Source organism: Pseudophryne corroboree, chromosome 5 (genome assembly GCF_028390025.1).
Source record: "Pseudophryne corroboree isolate aPseCor3 chromosome 5, aPseCor3.hap2, whole genome shotgun sequence".
NCBI lineage: Eukaryota > Metazoa > Chordata > Amphibia > Anura > Myobatrachidae > Pseudophryne > Pseudophryne corroboree.
Genome location: NC_086448.1, coordinates 765,633,106 through 765,649,116, shown reverse-complemented (window position 1 = coordinate 765,649,116; position 16,011 = coordinate 765,633,106). Strand labels below are relative to the sequence as shown.

The following is a 16,011-nucleotide window of genomic DNA, read 5'->3' as shown; positions in this document are numbered from 1 at the left end:
CTAAGCAGACGATTGCTAGTTGGATGTGTAGTACAATTCAGCTTGCACATTCTGTGGCAGGCCTGCCACAGCCAAAATATGTAAATGCCCATTCCACAAGGAAGGTGGGCTCATCTTGGGCGGCTGCCCGAGGGGTCTCGGCTTTACAACTTTGCCGAGCTGCTACTTGGTCAGGGGCACACCCTGGCTGAGGAGGACCTGGAGTTCTCTCATTCGGTGCTGCAGAGTCATCCGCACTCTCCCGCCAGTTTGGGAGCTTTGGTATAATCCCCATGGTCCTGACGGAGTCCCCAGCATCCACTTAGGACGTCAGAGAAAATAAGAATTTACTTACCGATAATTCTATTTCTCGTAGTCCGTAGTGGATGCTGGGCGCCCATCCCAAGTGCGGATTGTCTGCAATACTTGTACATAGTTATTGTTACAAAAATCGGGTTATTATTGTTGTGAGCCATCTTTTCAGAGGCTCCGCTGTTATCATGCTGTTAACTGGGTTCAGATCACAGGTTGTACAGTGTGATTGGTGTGGCTGGTATGAGTCTTACCCGGGATTCAAAATCCTTCCTTATTGTGTACGCTCGTCCGGGCACAGTATCCTAACTGAGGCTTGGAGGAGGGTCATAGGGGGAGGAGCCAGTGCACACCACCTGATCCTAAAGCTTTTACTTTTGTGCCCTGTCTCCTGCGGAGCCGCTATTCCCCATGGTCCTGACGGAGTCCCCAGCATCCACTACGGACTACGAGAAATAGAATTATCGGTAAGTAAATTCTTATTTTCTCTATCGTCCTAGTGGATGCTGGGGTTCCTGAAAGGACCATGGGGAATAGCGGCTCCGCAGGAGACAGGGCACAAAAGTAAAGCTTTCCGATCAGGTGGTGTGCACTGGCTCCTCCCCCTATGACCCTCCTCCAAGCCAGTTAGATTTTTGTGCCCGGCCGAGAAGGGTGCAATCTAGGTGGCTCTCCTAAAGAGCTGCTTAGAAAAGTTTAGCTTAGGTTTTTTATTTTACAGTGAGTCCTGCTGGCAACAGGATCACTGCAACGAGGGACTTAGGGGAGAAGAAGTGAACTCACCTGCGTGCAGGATGGATTGGCTTCTTGGCTACTGGACATCAGCTCCAGAGGGACGATCACAGGTACAGCCTGGATGGTCACCGGAGCCTTGCCGCCGGCCCCCTTGCAGATGCTGAAGTAAGAAGAGGTCCAGAATCGGCGGCAGAAGACTCCTCAGTCTTCTAAAGGTAGCGCACAGCACTGCAGCTGTGCGCCATTTTCCTCTCAGCACACTTCACACGGCAGTCACTGAGGGTGCAGGGCGCTGGGAGGGGGGCGCCCTGGGAGGCAAATGAATACCTATTTTGGCTAAAAATACCTCACATATAGCCTCCGGAGGCTATATGGAGATATTTAACCCCTGCCAGAATCCGTTAAGAGCGGGAGACGAGGCCGCCGAAAAAGGGGCGGGGCCTATCTCCTCAGCACACAGCGCCATTTTCCCTCACAGAAAGGCTGGAGGGAAGGCTCCCAGGCTCTCCCCTGCACTGCACTACAGAAACAGGGTTAAAACAGAGAGGGGGGGCACTAATTTGGCGTTAAAAATATATAAAAAAGATGCTATAAGGGAAAACACTTATATAAGGTTGTCCCTATATAATTATAGCGTTTTTGGTGTGTGCTGGTAAACTCTCCCTCTGTCTCTCCAAAGGGCTAGTGGGTCCTGTCCTCTATCAGAGCATTCCCTGTGTGTGTGCTGTGTGTCGGTACGTGTGTGTCGACATGTATGAGGACGATGTTGGTGAGGAGGCGGAGCAATTGCCTGTAATGGTGATGTCACTCTCTAGGGAGTCGACACCGGAATGGATGGCTTATTTAGGGAATTACGTGATAATGTCAACACGCTGCAAGGTCGGTTGACGACATGAGACGGCCGACAAACAATTAGTACCGGTCCAGACGTCTCAAAAACACCGTCAGGGGTTTTAAAACGCCCGTTTACTTTAGTCGGTCGACACAGACAGGGACACTGAATCCAGTGTCGACGGTGAATAAACAAACGTATTCCTTATTAGGGCCACACGTTAAAGGCAATGAAGGAGGTGTTTCATATTTCTGATACTACAAGTACCACAAAAGAGGGTATTATGTGGGATGTGAAAAAACTACCGTAGTTTTTCCTGAATCAGATAAATTAAATAAAGTGTGTGATGATGCGTGGGTTCCCCCCGATAGAAAATTATGGGCGGTATACCCTTTCCCGCCAGAAGTTAGGGCGCGTTGGGAAACACCCCTTAGGGTGGATAAGGCGCTCACACGCTTATCAAAACAAGTGGCGGTACCGTCTATAGATAGGGCCGTCCTCAAGGACCAGCTGACAGGAGGCTGGAAAATATCATAAAAAGTATATACACACATACTGGTGTTATACTGCGACCAGCGATCGCCTCAGCCTGGATGTGCAGAGCTGGGGTGGCTTGGTCGGATTCCCTGACTAAAAATATTGATACCCTTGACAGGGACAGTATTTTATTGACTATAGAGCATTTTAAAGGATGCATTTCTATATATGCGAGATGCACAGAGGGATATTTGCACTCTGGCATCAAGAGTAAATGCGATGTCCATATCTGCCAGAAGATGTTATGGACACGACAGTGGTCAGGTGATGCAGATTCCAAACGGCACAAAGGTGTATTGCCGTATAAAGGAAGAGGAGTTATTTGGGGTCGGTCCATCGGACCTGGTGGCCACGGCAACTGCTGGAAAATCCGCCGTTTTTACCCTAAGTCACATCTCTGCAGAAAAAGACACCGTCTTTTCAGCCTCAGTCCTTTCGTCCCTATAAGATCATATCTGCCCAGGGATAGAGGAAAGGGAAGAAGACTGCAGCAGGCAGCCCATTCCCAGGAACAGAAGCGTTCCACCGCTTCTGACAAATTCTCAGCATGGCGCTGAGACCGTACAGGACCCCTGGATCCTACAAGTAGTATCCCAGGGGTACAGATTGGAATGTCGAGACGTTTCCCCTTCGCAGGCTCCTGAAGTCTGCTTTACCAAGGTCTCCCTCCGACAAGGAGGCAGTATGGGAAAAAATTCACAAGCTGTATTCCCAGCAGGTGATAATTAAATTACCCCTCCTACTACAAGAAAAGGGGTATTATTCCACACTATATTGTGGTACTGAAGCCAGAAGGCTAGGTGAGACTTATTCTAAAAAAATTTTTTGAACACTTACAAAGGTTCAAATCAAGATGGAGTCACTCAGAGCAGTGATAACGAACCAGGAAGAAGGGGACTATATAGTGTCCCGGGACATTAGGGATGCTTACCTCTATGTCCCAAATTTGCCCTTCTCACTAAGGGTACCTCAGGTTCGTGGTGCAGAACTGTCACTATCAGTTCCAGACGCTGCCGTTTGGATTGTCCACGGCACCCCGGGTCTTTAACAAGGTAATGGCCGAAATGATGATTCTTCTTCGAAGAAAAGGCGTCTTAATTATCCCTTACTTGGACGATCTCCTGATAAGGGCATAGTCCAGGGAACAGTTGGAGGTCGGAGTAGCACTATCTCGGATACTGCTACAACAGCACGGGTGGATTCTAAATATTCCAAAATCGCAGCTGATCCCGACGACACGTCTGCTGTGCCTAGGGATGATTCTGGACACAGTCCAGAAAAAGGTGTTTCTCCCGGAAGAGAAAGCCAGGGAGTTATCCGAGCTAGTCAGGAACCTCCTAAAAACAGTGCATCATTGCACAAGGGTCCTGGTAAAAATGGTGGCTTCCTACTAAGCAATTCCATTCGGCAGATTTCACGCAAGAACTTTTCAGTGGGATCTGCTGGACAAATGGTCCGGATCGCATCTTCAGATGCATCAGCGGATAACCCTATATCCAAGGACAAGGGTGTCTCTCCTGTGGTGGTTATAGAGTGCTCATCTTCTAGAGGGCCGCAGATTCGGCATTCAGGATTGGATGCTGGTGACCACGGAGCCCAGCCCGAGAGGCTGGGGAGCAGTCACACAAGGAAAAAATTTCCAGGGAGTGTGATCAAGTCTGGAGACTTTTCTCCACATAAATATACTGGAGCTAAGGGTAAATTTATAATGCTCTAAGCTTAGCAAGACCTCTGCTTCAAGGTCAGCCGGTATTGATCCAGTGGGAAAAACATCACGGCAGTCGCCCACGTAAACAGACAGGGCGACACAAGAAGCAGGAGGGCAATGGCAAAAACTGCAAGGACTTTTCGCTGGGCGGAAAATCATGTGATAGCACTGTCAGCAGTGTTTCATCCCGGGAATGGAAACTGGGAAGCAGACTTCCTCAGCAGGCACGACCTCCACCCGGGAGAGTGGAAACTTCATCGGGAAGTTTTTTCCACATGATTGTAAACCGTTGGGAAATACCAAAGGTGGACATGATGGCGTCCCGTCTGAACAAAAAACGGGACAGGTATTGCGCCAGGTCAAGAGACCCTCAGGCAATAGCTGTGGACGTTCTGGTAACACCGTGGGTGTACCAGTCAGTGTATGTGTTCCCTCCTCTGCTTCTCATACCTAAGGTGCTGAGAATTATAAGACGTAGAGGAGTAAGAACTATACTCATGGCTCCGGATTGGCCAAGAAGGACTTGGTACCCGGAACTTCAAGAGATGCTTACAGAGGTCTTATGGCCTCTGCCGCTAAGAAGGGACTTGCTTCAGCAAGTACCATGTCTGTTCCAAGACTTACCGCAGCTGCGTTTGTCGGCATGGCGGTGGAAAGCCGGATCCTAAGGGAAAAAGGCATTCCGGAAGAGGTCATTCCTACCCTGGTCAAAGCCAGAAAGGAGGTGACCGCACAACATTATCACCACATGTGGCGAAAATATGTTGCGTGGTGTGAGGCCAGGAAGGCCCCACAAAGAAATTTCAACTCGGTCGTTTCCTGCATTTCCTGCAAACAGGAGTGTCTATGGGCCTCAAATTGGGGTCCATTAAGGTTCAAATTTCGGCCCTGTCGATTTTCTTCCAAAAAGAATTGGCTTCAATTCCTGAAGTCCAGAAGTTTGTCAAGGGAGTATTGCATATACAACCCCCTTTTGTGCCTCCAGTGGCACTGTGGGATCTCAACGTAGTTCTGGGATTCCTCAAATCACATTGGTTTAAAACCAGTCAAATCTGTGGATTTGAAGCATCTCACATAAAAAGTGACCATGCTCTTGGCCCTGGCCTGGACCAGGCGAGTGTCAAATTGGTGTTTTTTTCTTAAAAAAAGCCCATATCTGTTTGTCCATTCGGACAGGGCAGAGCTGCGGACTCGTCCCCAGTTCTCTCCCTAAGGTGGTGTCAGTGTTTCACCTGAACCAGCTTATTGTGGTGCCTTGCACCTACTAGGGACTTGGAGGACTCCAAGTTGCTAGATGTTGTCAGGGCCCTGAAAATATGTTCCAGGACGGCTGGAGTCAGGAAAACTGACTTGCTGTTATCCTGTATGCACCCAACAAACTGGGTGCTCTTGCTTCTAAGCAGACTATGGCTAGTTGGATGTGTAATACAATTCAGCTTGCACATTCTGTGGCAGGCCTGCCACAGCCAAAATATGTAAATGCCCATTCCACAAGGAAGGTGGGCTCATCTTGGGCGGCTGCCCGAGGGGTCTCGGCTTTACAACTTTGCCGAGCAGCTACTTGGTCAGGGGCAAACACGTTTGCTAAATTCTACAAATTTGATACCCTGGCTAAGGAGGACCTGGAGTTCTCTCATTCGGTGCTGCAGAGTCATCCGCACTCTCCCGCCCGTTTGGGAGCTTTGGTATAATCCCCATGGTCCTTTCAGGAACCCCAGCATCCACTAGGACGATAGAGAAAATAAGAATTTACTTACCGATAATTCTATTTCTCGGAGTCCGTAGTGGATGCTGGGCGCCCATCCCAAGTGCGGATTATCTGCAATACTTGTACATAGTTACAAAAATCGGGTTATTATTGTTGTGAGCCATCTTTTCAGAGGCTCCGCTGTTATCATACTGTTAACTGGGTTTAGATCACAAGTTGTACGGTGTGATTGGTGTGGCTGGTATGAGTCTTACCCGGGATTCAAAATTCCTCCCTTATTGTGTACGCTCGTCCGGGCACAGTACCTAACTGGCTTGGAGGAGGGTCATAGGGGGAGGAGCCAGTGCACACCACCTGATCGGAAAGCTTTACTTTTGTGCCCTGTCTCCTGCGGAGCCGCTATTCCCCATGGTCCTTTCAGGAACCCCAGCATCCACTACGGACTCCGAGAAATAGAATTATCGGTAAGTAAATTCTTATTTTCTCCTGTCGTCATTGACGGGCCCTTTAGTTGTCAGCCCCACTGTTATCTTAAAGCAGCCGTCACTGCTCCAATGGACATGAGAGGGAGCGGTGTTTTTTTTTTTTTTTTTTCTACCCGAGTAAGGATTGGGTGGGATGGTCATTGGAAGTTTGGGATTGAATTGTTGGCGCCATCATTACATGCCTAACTATTGCTTGTAACCATAATCTGTAAACTGTTCATGTGGAAAGGAGTGAGCACTGGTGTACGCAGCAGGAATAAGACTGTCAAACTTCACATCGGAATGAAACTAGCGATAGTGGCAATCTCCATCATGGATTTGAATTGAAATACCATCACCATTAGGCTGAAATTGTAGCTTACTACAAACCAATCCATGTGCTCTTCTCTGACCCAGGTTGTGTATTATTAAATGTGGCAACTGAATGGTTATGCAAGGTTGTGCAAGGTGTCACTCATTTACAAACTATGAAAAAAGAGGATTCCCTCAGGGCCTTTGACGGGGCAGGACATGTAACTTGTAGGTTGCAAGTCAGACGTATGGACTACACAGGAAGGAAAGTGTTTATAAGAGTCTGGTGTCTATCACCGCGATGCAGCCAGCATCTCCAGGGTATAGCATTTCCCTTCACTGTACATAGCAGAGAAGCAGTTGTGGTTACAGTGGCCCATTATCAGGTGGTTTTGTAGTAAAAATAAATGATGAAGGACTCACAGCTTAATAAATAGGCTACCATGTTGAGTTTATTATGTAGGATAATAACCCATCAGTCTTTGGAGATGTAGGAACAAGACTTCCTATAGAGCATACTGCACCACATCACAGGTGGTCAAGCCTCACTGATTACAACCACTTCATCTGTTACTTCAGGGCTGGGAAGTGCTATGTACCCTAATAGTAAATTACATTACAAACTAGACCTTGTAGTTAGTGTGCCATGGTTTGTTATACACAGTAGGGCAAAGTTCAGTCTTCATGTTAGAACTAAAGCGAATGTAGGGCTTTGCTTATAAAGGCTAAGACAGTAAAACTTTTGTTCTGATGTCACATATCTTCCTCCTGTTATGCTCATTATTGGCATTCCCTTTGGCTGTCTATGTTGGCATGAAGGATGGCTGAAATTGGCAGATATTTGTGTGACTGCTTATATCATTTTTAAAGAGCATATCTAAAACGGGTTATCTGGTTCCAGTTTGTGTTCCATTCTTGGGCTATGAAGCAAAATGCCACTTGTTTTGTTGTCTAACATTTTTCTTAGAGGACAGTAGCTAAAACAGTGGAAAAAGCAGAAGTCATTCAGTCAATAACTAGGAGCAGGAGTATCTTATAGATTTGGAGAAAATGTGCATCTTTTTATCTCGGTCAGGTCTATATGCGGTGCCTGCAGTGTTGTAGGGGCCTTTGCTAGTAAATTAAATTGTTTTCTAATGATAATTGTAAAGAATAGAAGTTGAGAACTGTCAGCGTGTATTGTCTAAATCAGGGATGGGGAAACTTCGGCCCTCCAGCTGTTGTTGAACTACACATACCAGCATGCCTTGCTACAGTTTTGCTATTTGGCCATGCTAAAACTGTTGCAGGGCATGCTGGGATGTGTAGTTCAACAACAGCTAGAGGGCCAAAGGTTCCCCATCCCTGGTCTAAATAACCAGAAGTGTATTATTCAAATAATTCTATTTTGCTTGTCAAATTATGTCCCAAATGACCAGGATAGTGTACATACAGTGATCGCAAAAAGGCTCCATAGCATGTATTTCACCCAAAGTTAGCTCCCTAGGACCCACCTTTAAGAAATCGGTAGGTTCCACAGGACGCAATATAATCTGGCTGTGAGCTCCGCCTCCCGTGCCGCAGCCAATCGCCTGTAGCCTCCACCCCTAAACCCAAGATCCCTGCTGCTGCTGCTCACCCCTGGTTGGTGCCGGCTTCCTGTTGCTGCACACTCAAAATCTGCTGCTGTGACTCTTCCACATGTTGCCATCACCTCCGCTGCTCCTCTGCTTGCTGCGGCTGGCTGCTCCCCGCTGACGGCTGCCACTTACCCCTGAGGCTGCCTACCTGCTGGCGCTAGTGTTCTTGCCATTGTCCTACAGTTTGCAGCGCCCCGTCTGTGCTTTTGGCTACTTCAGAACCATGTAGGTACCAGTCGCACAGGTTAATAATTCATAGTTACAGACCCCCACTGGTTAACTCCAGCATATAACAAAATGGGGGTTGCTACCACAGGCAGTGGTATGGAATCACACAACAAAAGAAGAAAGAGATTAATGTGCCCTAAAGTGGTGCACGATAAATGACACTTTTTTTTTAAAAAACAAAACCTTTATTGATTCACATAGCAATATAAAACGTTACAACTAGCGAAATATAAAGTACAATCAGAAAAGGAGTGAGTGAAAAAATAAAATTTGATTTAAAAAAACTTTCCTCTGTGCACTGTACATACAATTAAGTATGTGGCTATTAAAGTATATCATAAGACAAAAAATGTCTCTCTAATCACACTTCTTCTGTCTATTTTGTATATATGTGATAAGCAGTCCTAACGAGACTAAAGACATACTCTATCAATAGGAAAATATGTTCCCACTCACTGCAGGTCATAAATATACACTATCCAAATCTGCTATAATAGTTTCAGATAAAGTATCCAAAATGTATCACACTATGTAACTTATTCTTCCGTAGTTTATCGTTCAGTAGTGTTGCAACTATGGAAGAATGTTACATATAATTTATTTTTTATCATAATATCTATGTATCAGTGTGGTTATCCAGCTATGTCCTGGCAGAGACTATGCACTGACACATTTTAGATACTTTATCTAAAACCATTATAACGGATTTGGATAGTGTGTGTTTATGACCTGCAGTGAGTAGGAACATATTTTCATATTGACGGAGTGTACATACTTATTCTAATTAGGACTGCTTATCACATACATAAAAAATACACATAAGCAGAAGTGTGATTAAAGACACGGACACTTTTTTTGTTTTTGTCTTATGATATACTTTAATAACCACATACCAAGCTGCTGCTTGCCCTTAAACCCGCCCCCCCTCCCCTAAGCATTATTTGTACTGTAAAATGAGTGTGACTTCCCATGGTGCATGTGAGGTGATCTGATGTTATATGGGGAAGTCAAAAGCATATTGTAGTATGTAATGGTCCACAGAAACAGTGTAGTAGGACCCCAGTTTTTTTTTTTCTAAAGTGAGGGGTCCCTGGTACCCACAAATGTATTCGCTGACCACGATCACTGACACAGGCAGTGTCGTCCTATTGTACCAGCCAGTACAACCACAGCTTATAAGCAACAATCTCATTTATACTGTACACTAGCCATGAGCAACTCACTGATATGTCAGGGTGACTCGCCTTTCAGTTACTAGATAACTCAACAGTTTAAGGCATTGGACTCTCCTTATTTTTTGTTAGTTTGCTTTGGGTCTTGCAAAATGTACCACCATTTTGATGAGTGGTAGCTGCAATGAATGTTCATTATGCTGCCGGAGCTTACGTTACTGAACCTGCACGTCTTCTGTAATCATAACCTCTGTCTCTGACATAAATGAAACCAACCAATTCAGTCTGCAACATTGGCTGCTAATATTAGGTGGTACATGTAAATCCTGCTACTTCAAATTGGAACTGCAGATGAAGAAAATTTAATATTTTATTTAATTATGCTCTGTGTTCATATACATAGGGCTAAAACACACTACCCGGCTTTTGCCGGCCGGGAAAAAGCCGGCCGGCTTTTTCCCGTGCCGGCATTGTAATGAACAGTGTGAGGACTAGTGTCCTTACACACTGCACGGCCCCGGCCCGGCTGCCGGGTTGCAGCCGGGTCTCACCACTGGAAGGTCCGGCTGCCTGGCGGGCGTCGGGCCGTCTTTGCAGCCAGTGAACCGTGTGTGTGAAGGGGAGCTTTCACACACAACGGTTTTTCCCCAAGCCGTGTCTGATGCTGCGCATGCGCACAGCATCACACACGGCTCAAAACCGTCCTGTGTGACAGACTCTGCCGGTTTCTCCCGGATGGCAAAAAGCCGGACAAAGTTTGTCCGGCTTTTTGCCATCCGGGAGAAATCGACCAGTGTGTTACAGCCCTTAAATGGGCAGTTTGCTTCTTGTCTGTCATGACTACTCTGCCCTGGACGTTGGTCACCAGGGAAGGTGCTTTATGTCTATTGCTCTAGAACTCTTCATAGAGAGATTTATCTCCAGTATTTGTCCAAGCCTTAATAGAATTAAAACACTATAGGTTGAATTCAGTTGTTTTTCTGCCGGCAGCCAGTAGATGGTGCCATTGGATGCGATGGATGCCGGCGTCTGCATTTCAGCTTGCACCCTCCTGGTGATGGCTAGCTGAAATATGCAAAAAGTGACCTGTTTGGGCACCCAAACTGCACTTTCCACGATCGCGACCAGCACTTTGGATGGGTTTAGCTGCTTTTCTAATCTAAATCCGACCTCTATAGGTGCGCTGAGGGCGATAAAAAAATCAATTGAATATCCCCCCCCCCCCCCCCCCCCCCGATTTCCCATTACTTCAGACTGGAGATCGGGCGCGATATAACAATTGAATATCACTCCATATATTTTTTCTTAAATGCAGGTTTCCAGTTAATTGGGATCCATACTATCATCTGATTCTGAGTTGGGCGCAAATAAATTGGCACCTTGGCAGAACAGTGTTGCACTGTAGGTGGGACAGATGTAAAATGTGCAGCAATCTAGATCTGAGAGGAGTGTGTCCAGACTTGAATCTCGTATGAAGAATGCATATGAAGTTGTCCAGCACCTGTGGGCTGCATGCAAAAGCATCCAGCATTTACCCTGACTGCAACAGAAAAAGTCCCGTTAGACTGGAATTTTAGACACCTTAAATTGGCCCCTAGAGGCCGATTCTGAATTGTAAGAAAAGCTTGATGCAATGGGTGAAAATACATTTCTCTATCATCCATAGGAGACACTGGGATCTGGTTACAGTGGGGCAGTGTTTTTCAACCACTGTCCCGTGGCACACTAGTGTGCCCTAAGCAGTCTCCAGGTGTGCCGCCATAGAAGCAGAGCCAGGCCCGTCAGTGTTTTGGCGCTACTGAGGCCCTGGAACAGTCAATACTGGTGGGTTTAGTGGTTGCAGAGTTAGTTCTGAATTTGGGCCTGGGCAGTGTTGGGCTCTTCTGGCTTTCTCAGACGTAGCTCAGGCGTTACCTATGGAGAAGCTGCGACATGACATCCTAGGACACGCAACTGCACCATGCATCACCATTATATTTGAGTGTGCCTTGGAAATATTTAAATCTTCTTCAGTGTGCCTCGAGTTGTAAAAAGTTGAAAATCTCTGCAGTGGGGTATAGACTGGGTCCATGGAGGCGGTGCACTTTAAATATTAATGTGTCTTTGGCTCCTCCCCTCCTATACCCTCTCGATGCCCAAACAATTGTCACAATTCAGTTGTGTGTGGGTGCGTATGTCACTCCCAAGGAGACCGCATTTAGCTGCCTGAAACGGCTAAACCCGTATAAACTCCCTGCTTTTGCCAAAGGGCCTAGTTTCCATACATTTTTTTTTTTTTCTCACACCCCCGGAAGCTTCAAGAAAATATGGGTCCACTGTTGAATTGCTGCTGTTGGGCCCTTCTATTGGCAGCCGCACGATAAACACTTGAATCGGCCCCTTAAGTGTCTAATGATCAGTGTTTGGATTAAAAAAACACTGTATATATGTAGTAAAATGAAATCCATAAAACGCCACCAAATAAATTGAGAAACCTGTGCGCTTTCACCAGTCTCTATTAAAAAAATAAAAATAAGTACACATACACACATCATGGTTGGCAAAGCGCTAATAGCAATTGCTCACAGTCTTCTAACATTGTGATTCTTTTTAAAAATCCAATGAGATCGCATTTCATTAAGGCCCATACACACTTGACGATGCACACGTCGTTAACGACTTCCCTTGAACAGCTGAGCAAACGACATGAGCATACACACTACCAAAGACCATTCATCGTTGAAGCATCCAAGCTGAACAGTTTATTAAAATCATGAGCTGGGAACAGGGCTGGTGAACAGTGGCTTGGTCGTTGGTCGTTCACACCATACACATTCAACGACGTCTCTGGTCGGTAACGACCATAGTGGAAATTGAGCATACATGCTCCACAGATAAGCGAGGGTCGTTAACGTCCCGCGGGGCCGCGCATCGGTGGTTGTCTGATGCATACACACTTGACGATATATTGAGCGACGTCGTTGATGAGGGCTGAAGTGAACGACGTCGCTCATTTTATCGTCAAGTGTGTATGGGCCTTAAGAATTATCACGTCTGTGAGAAGAGTCAAAGCATGGCATAGCAGAAATAGCTAATCATTGCAAGCATACGTGACTGACGGTCGGGTGAGCCATGCAAGCAGGGATGTTACAGTCACCTCAAAGGTGTATATTAAAGAAGCAGCAAAACATTTCTAAATTAAGATGTTCTTATGTAAATTAGATGTGTTTAATGTTTCCTTTTGTTTCTGTTTAGGTTAAGAGAAGTTTCTGAGAAACTGAATAAATATAACTTAAGCAGGTGAGTGGAGTAGTCATCCATTTACTATGTGAAGTCTATTAAAATTAAATGTGTAACAGTTTCAGCACTACAATCTATAACCGCAGAACTTACAGTCCTGTAAAATGAGATGCTTTAGTATGTAGAGTTAAGGTGGGTACACACTAGTAGATATATCTGCAGATCAATTGATCTGCAGATATATCTATGGACGGATTGGGCAGTGTGTTGAGCATACACACTGCCCGATCCGTCGGGCACTGACGTCATGAACTGGGCGGGCGTGTTGTCAATCACCGCCGGCCGCCGCATCATGTGTACGTACACACACAGCGACGCGCCAATATATCGGTAGATATATTGGCCGTCGGCTGTGCAGCGGAGCCGACGCGATACGCCTGTGAACGACGGAGTTCACAGACGTATCGGCCGTACACACTGGCCGACGGACCCGCGATATATCGGCCATTCAAGAGAACGGCCGATATTTCTCTATCGTCCTAGTGGATGCTGGGGTTCCTGAAAGGACCATGGGGAATAGCGGCTCCGCAGGAGACAGGGCACAAAAAGTAAAGCTTTAGGATCAGGTGGTGTGCACTGGCTCCTCCCCCTATGACCCTCCTCCAAGCCAGTTAGATTTTTGTGCCCGGCCGAGAAGGGTGCAATCTAGGTGGCTCTCCTAAAGAGCTGCTTAGAAAAGTTTAGCTTAGGTTTTTTATTTTACAGTGAGTCCTGCTGGCAACAGGATCACTGCAACGAGGGACTTAGGGGAGAAGAAGTGAACTCACCTGCGTGCAGGATGGATTGGCTTCTTGGCTACTGGACATCAGCTCCAGAGGGACGATCACAGGTACAGCCTGGATGGTCACCGGAGCCTTGCCGCCGGCCCCCTTGCAGATGCTGAAGTAAGAAGAGGTCCAGAATCGGCGGCAGAAGACTCCTCAGTCTTCTAAAGGTAGCGCACAGCACTGCAGCTGTGCGCCATTTTCCTCTCAGCACACTTCACACGGCAGTCACTGAGGGTGCAGGGCGCTGGGAGGGGGGCGCCCTGGGAGGCAAATGAATACCTATTTTGGCTAAAAATACCTCACATATAGCCTCCGGAGGCTATATGGAGATATTTAACCCCTGCCAGAATCCGTTAAGAGCGGGAGACGAGGCCGCCGAAAAAGGGGCGGGGCCTATCTCCTCAGCACACAGCGCCATTTTCCCTCACAGAAAGGCTGGAGGGAAGGCTCCCAGGCTCTCCCCTGCACTGCACTACAGAAACAGGGTTAAAACAGAGAGGGGGGGCACTAATTTGGCGATATGCTTATATATATATTAAAATGCTATAAGGGAAAACACTTATATAAGGTTGTCCCTATATAATTATAGCGTTTTTGGTGTGTGCTGGCAAACTCTCCCTCTGTCTCTCCAAAGGGCTAGTGGGTCCTGTCCTCTATCAGAGCATTCCCTGTGTGTGTGCTGTGTGTCGGTACGTGTGTGTCGACAGGTAGGAGGACGATGTTGGTGAGGAGGCGGAGCAATTGCCTGTAATGGTGATGTCACTCTCTAGGGAGTCGACACCGGAATGGATGGCTTATTTAGGAAATTACGTGATAATGTCAACACGCTGCAAAGTCGGTTGACGACATGAGACGGCCGACAAACAATTAGTACGGTCCAGACGTCTCAAAAACACCGTCAAGGGTTTTAAAACGCCCGTTTACTTTAGTCGGTCGACACAGACACAGACAGGGACACTGAATCCAGTGTCGACGGTGAATAAACAAACGTATTCCTTATTAGGGCCACACGTTAAAGGCAATGAAGGAGGTGTTACGTATTTCTGATACTACAAGTACCACAAAAGAGGGTATTATGTGGGATGTGAAAAAACTACCATAGTTTTTCCTGAATCAGATAAATTAAATAAAGTGTGTGATGATGCGTGGGTTCCCCCCGATAGAAAATTATGGGCGGTATACCCTTTCCCGCCAGAAGTTAGGGCGCGTTGGGAAACACCCCTTAAGGTGGATAAGGCGCTCACACGCTTATCAAAACAAGTGGCGGTACCGTCTATAGATAGGGCCGTCCTCAAGGACCAGCTGACAAGGCTGGAAAATATAATAAAAAGTATATACACACATACTGGTGTTATACTGCGGCCAGCGATCGCCTCAGCCTGGATGTGCAGAGCTAGGGTGGCTTGGTCGGATTCCCTGACTAAAAATATTGATACCCTTGACAGGGACAGTATTTTATTGACTATAGAGCATTTCTATATATGCGAGATGCACAGAGGGATATTTGCACTCTGGCATCATGAATAAACGCGATGTCCATAACTGCCAGAAGATGTTATGGACACGACAGTGGTCAGGTGATGCAGATTCCAAACGGCACAGTATGGCCGTATAAAGGAAGAGGACTTGTTTGGGGTCGGTCCATCGGACCTGGTGGTCACGGCAACTGCTGGAAAATCCACCGTTTTTTACCCTAAGTCACATCTCTGCAGAAAAAGACACCGTCTTTTCAGCCTCAGTCCTCTCGTCCCTATAAGATCATATCTGCCCAGGGATAGAGGAAAGGGAAGAAGACTGCAGCAGGCAGCCCATTCCCAGGAACAGAAGCGTTCCACCGCGTCTGACAAGTTCTCAGCATGGCGCTGAGACCGTACAGGACCCCTGGATCCTACAAGTAGTATCCCAGGGGTACAGATGGGAATGTCGAGACGTTTCCCCTTCGCAGGCTCCTGAAGTCTGCTTTACCAAGTCTCCCTCCGACAAGGAGGTAGTATGGGAAAAAATTCACAAGCTGTATTCCCAGCAGGTGATAATTAAATTACCCCTCCTACTACAGAAAAGGGGTATTATTCCACACTATATTGTGGTACTGAAGCCAGAAGGCTAGGTGAGACTTATTCTAAAAAATTTTTTTTGAACACTTACAAAGGTTCAAATTAAGATAAAGTCACTCAGAGCAGTGATAACGAACCAGGAAGAAGGGGACTATATAGTGTCCCGGGACATCAGGGATGCTTACCTCTATGTCCCAAATTTGCCCTTCTCACTAAGGGTACCTCAGGTTCGTGGTGCAGAACTGTCACTATCAGTTTCAGACGCTGCCGTTTGGATTGTCCACGGCACCCCGGGGTCTTTACCA

At 46.7% G+C, this 16,011-nt stretch overlaps 1 protein-coding gene across 9 annotated transcripts in view; it reads left to right on the top strand.

Moving 5' to 3' along the window:
- UBR5 (ubiquitin protein ligase E3 component n-recognin 5) overlaps positions 1 to 16,011 on the top strand; it is a 253,650-nt gene that overhangs the window by 12,890 nt on the left and 224,749 nt on the right. For all 9 annotated transcript variants that reach the window (XM_063924221.1, XM_063924220.1, XM_063924222.1 and 6 more), the window contains exon 2: positions 12,841 to 12,885. In XM_063924221.1, the coding sequence (XP_063780291.1) occupies positions 12,841 to 12,885 (45 nt within the window). The remainder of the gene's footprint in view (positions 1 to 12,840; positions 12,886 to 16,011) is intronic.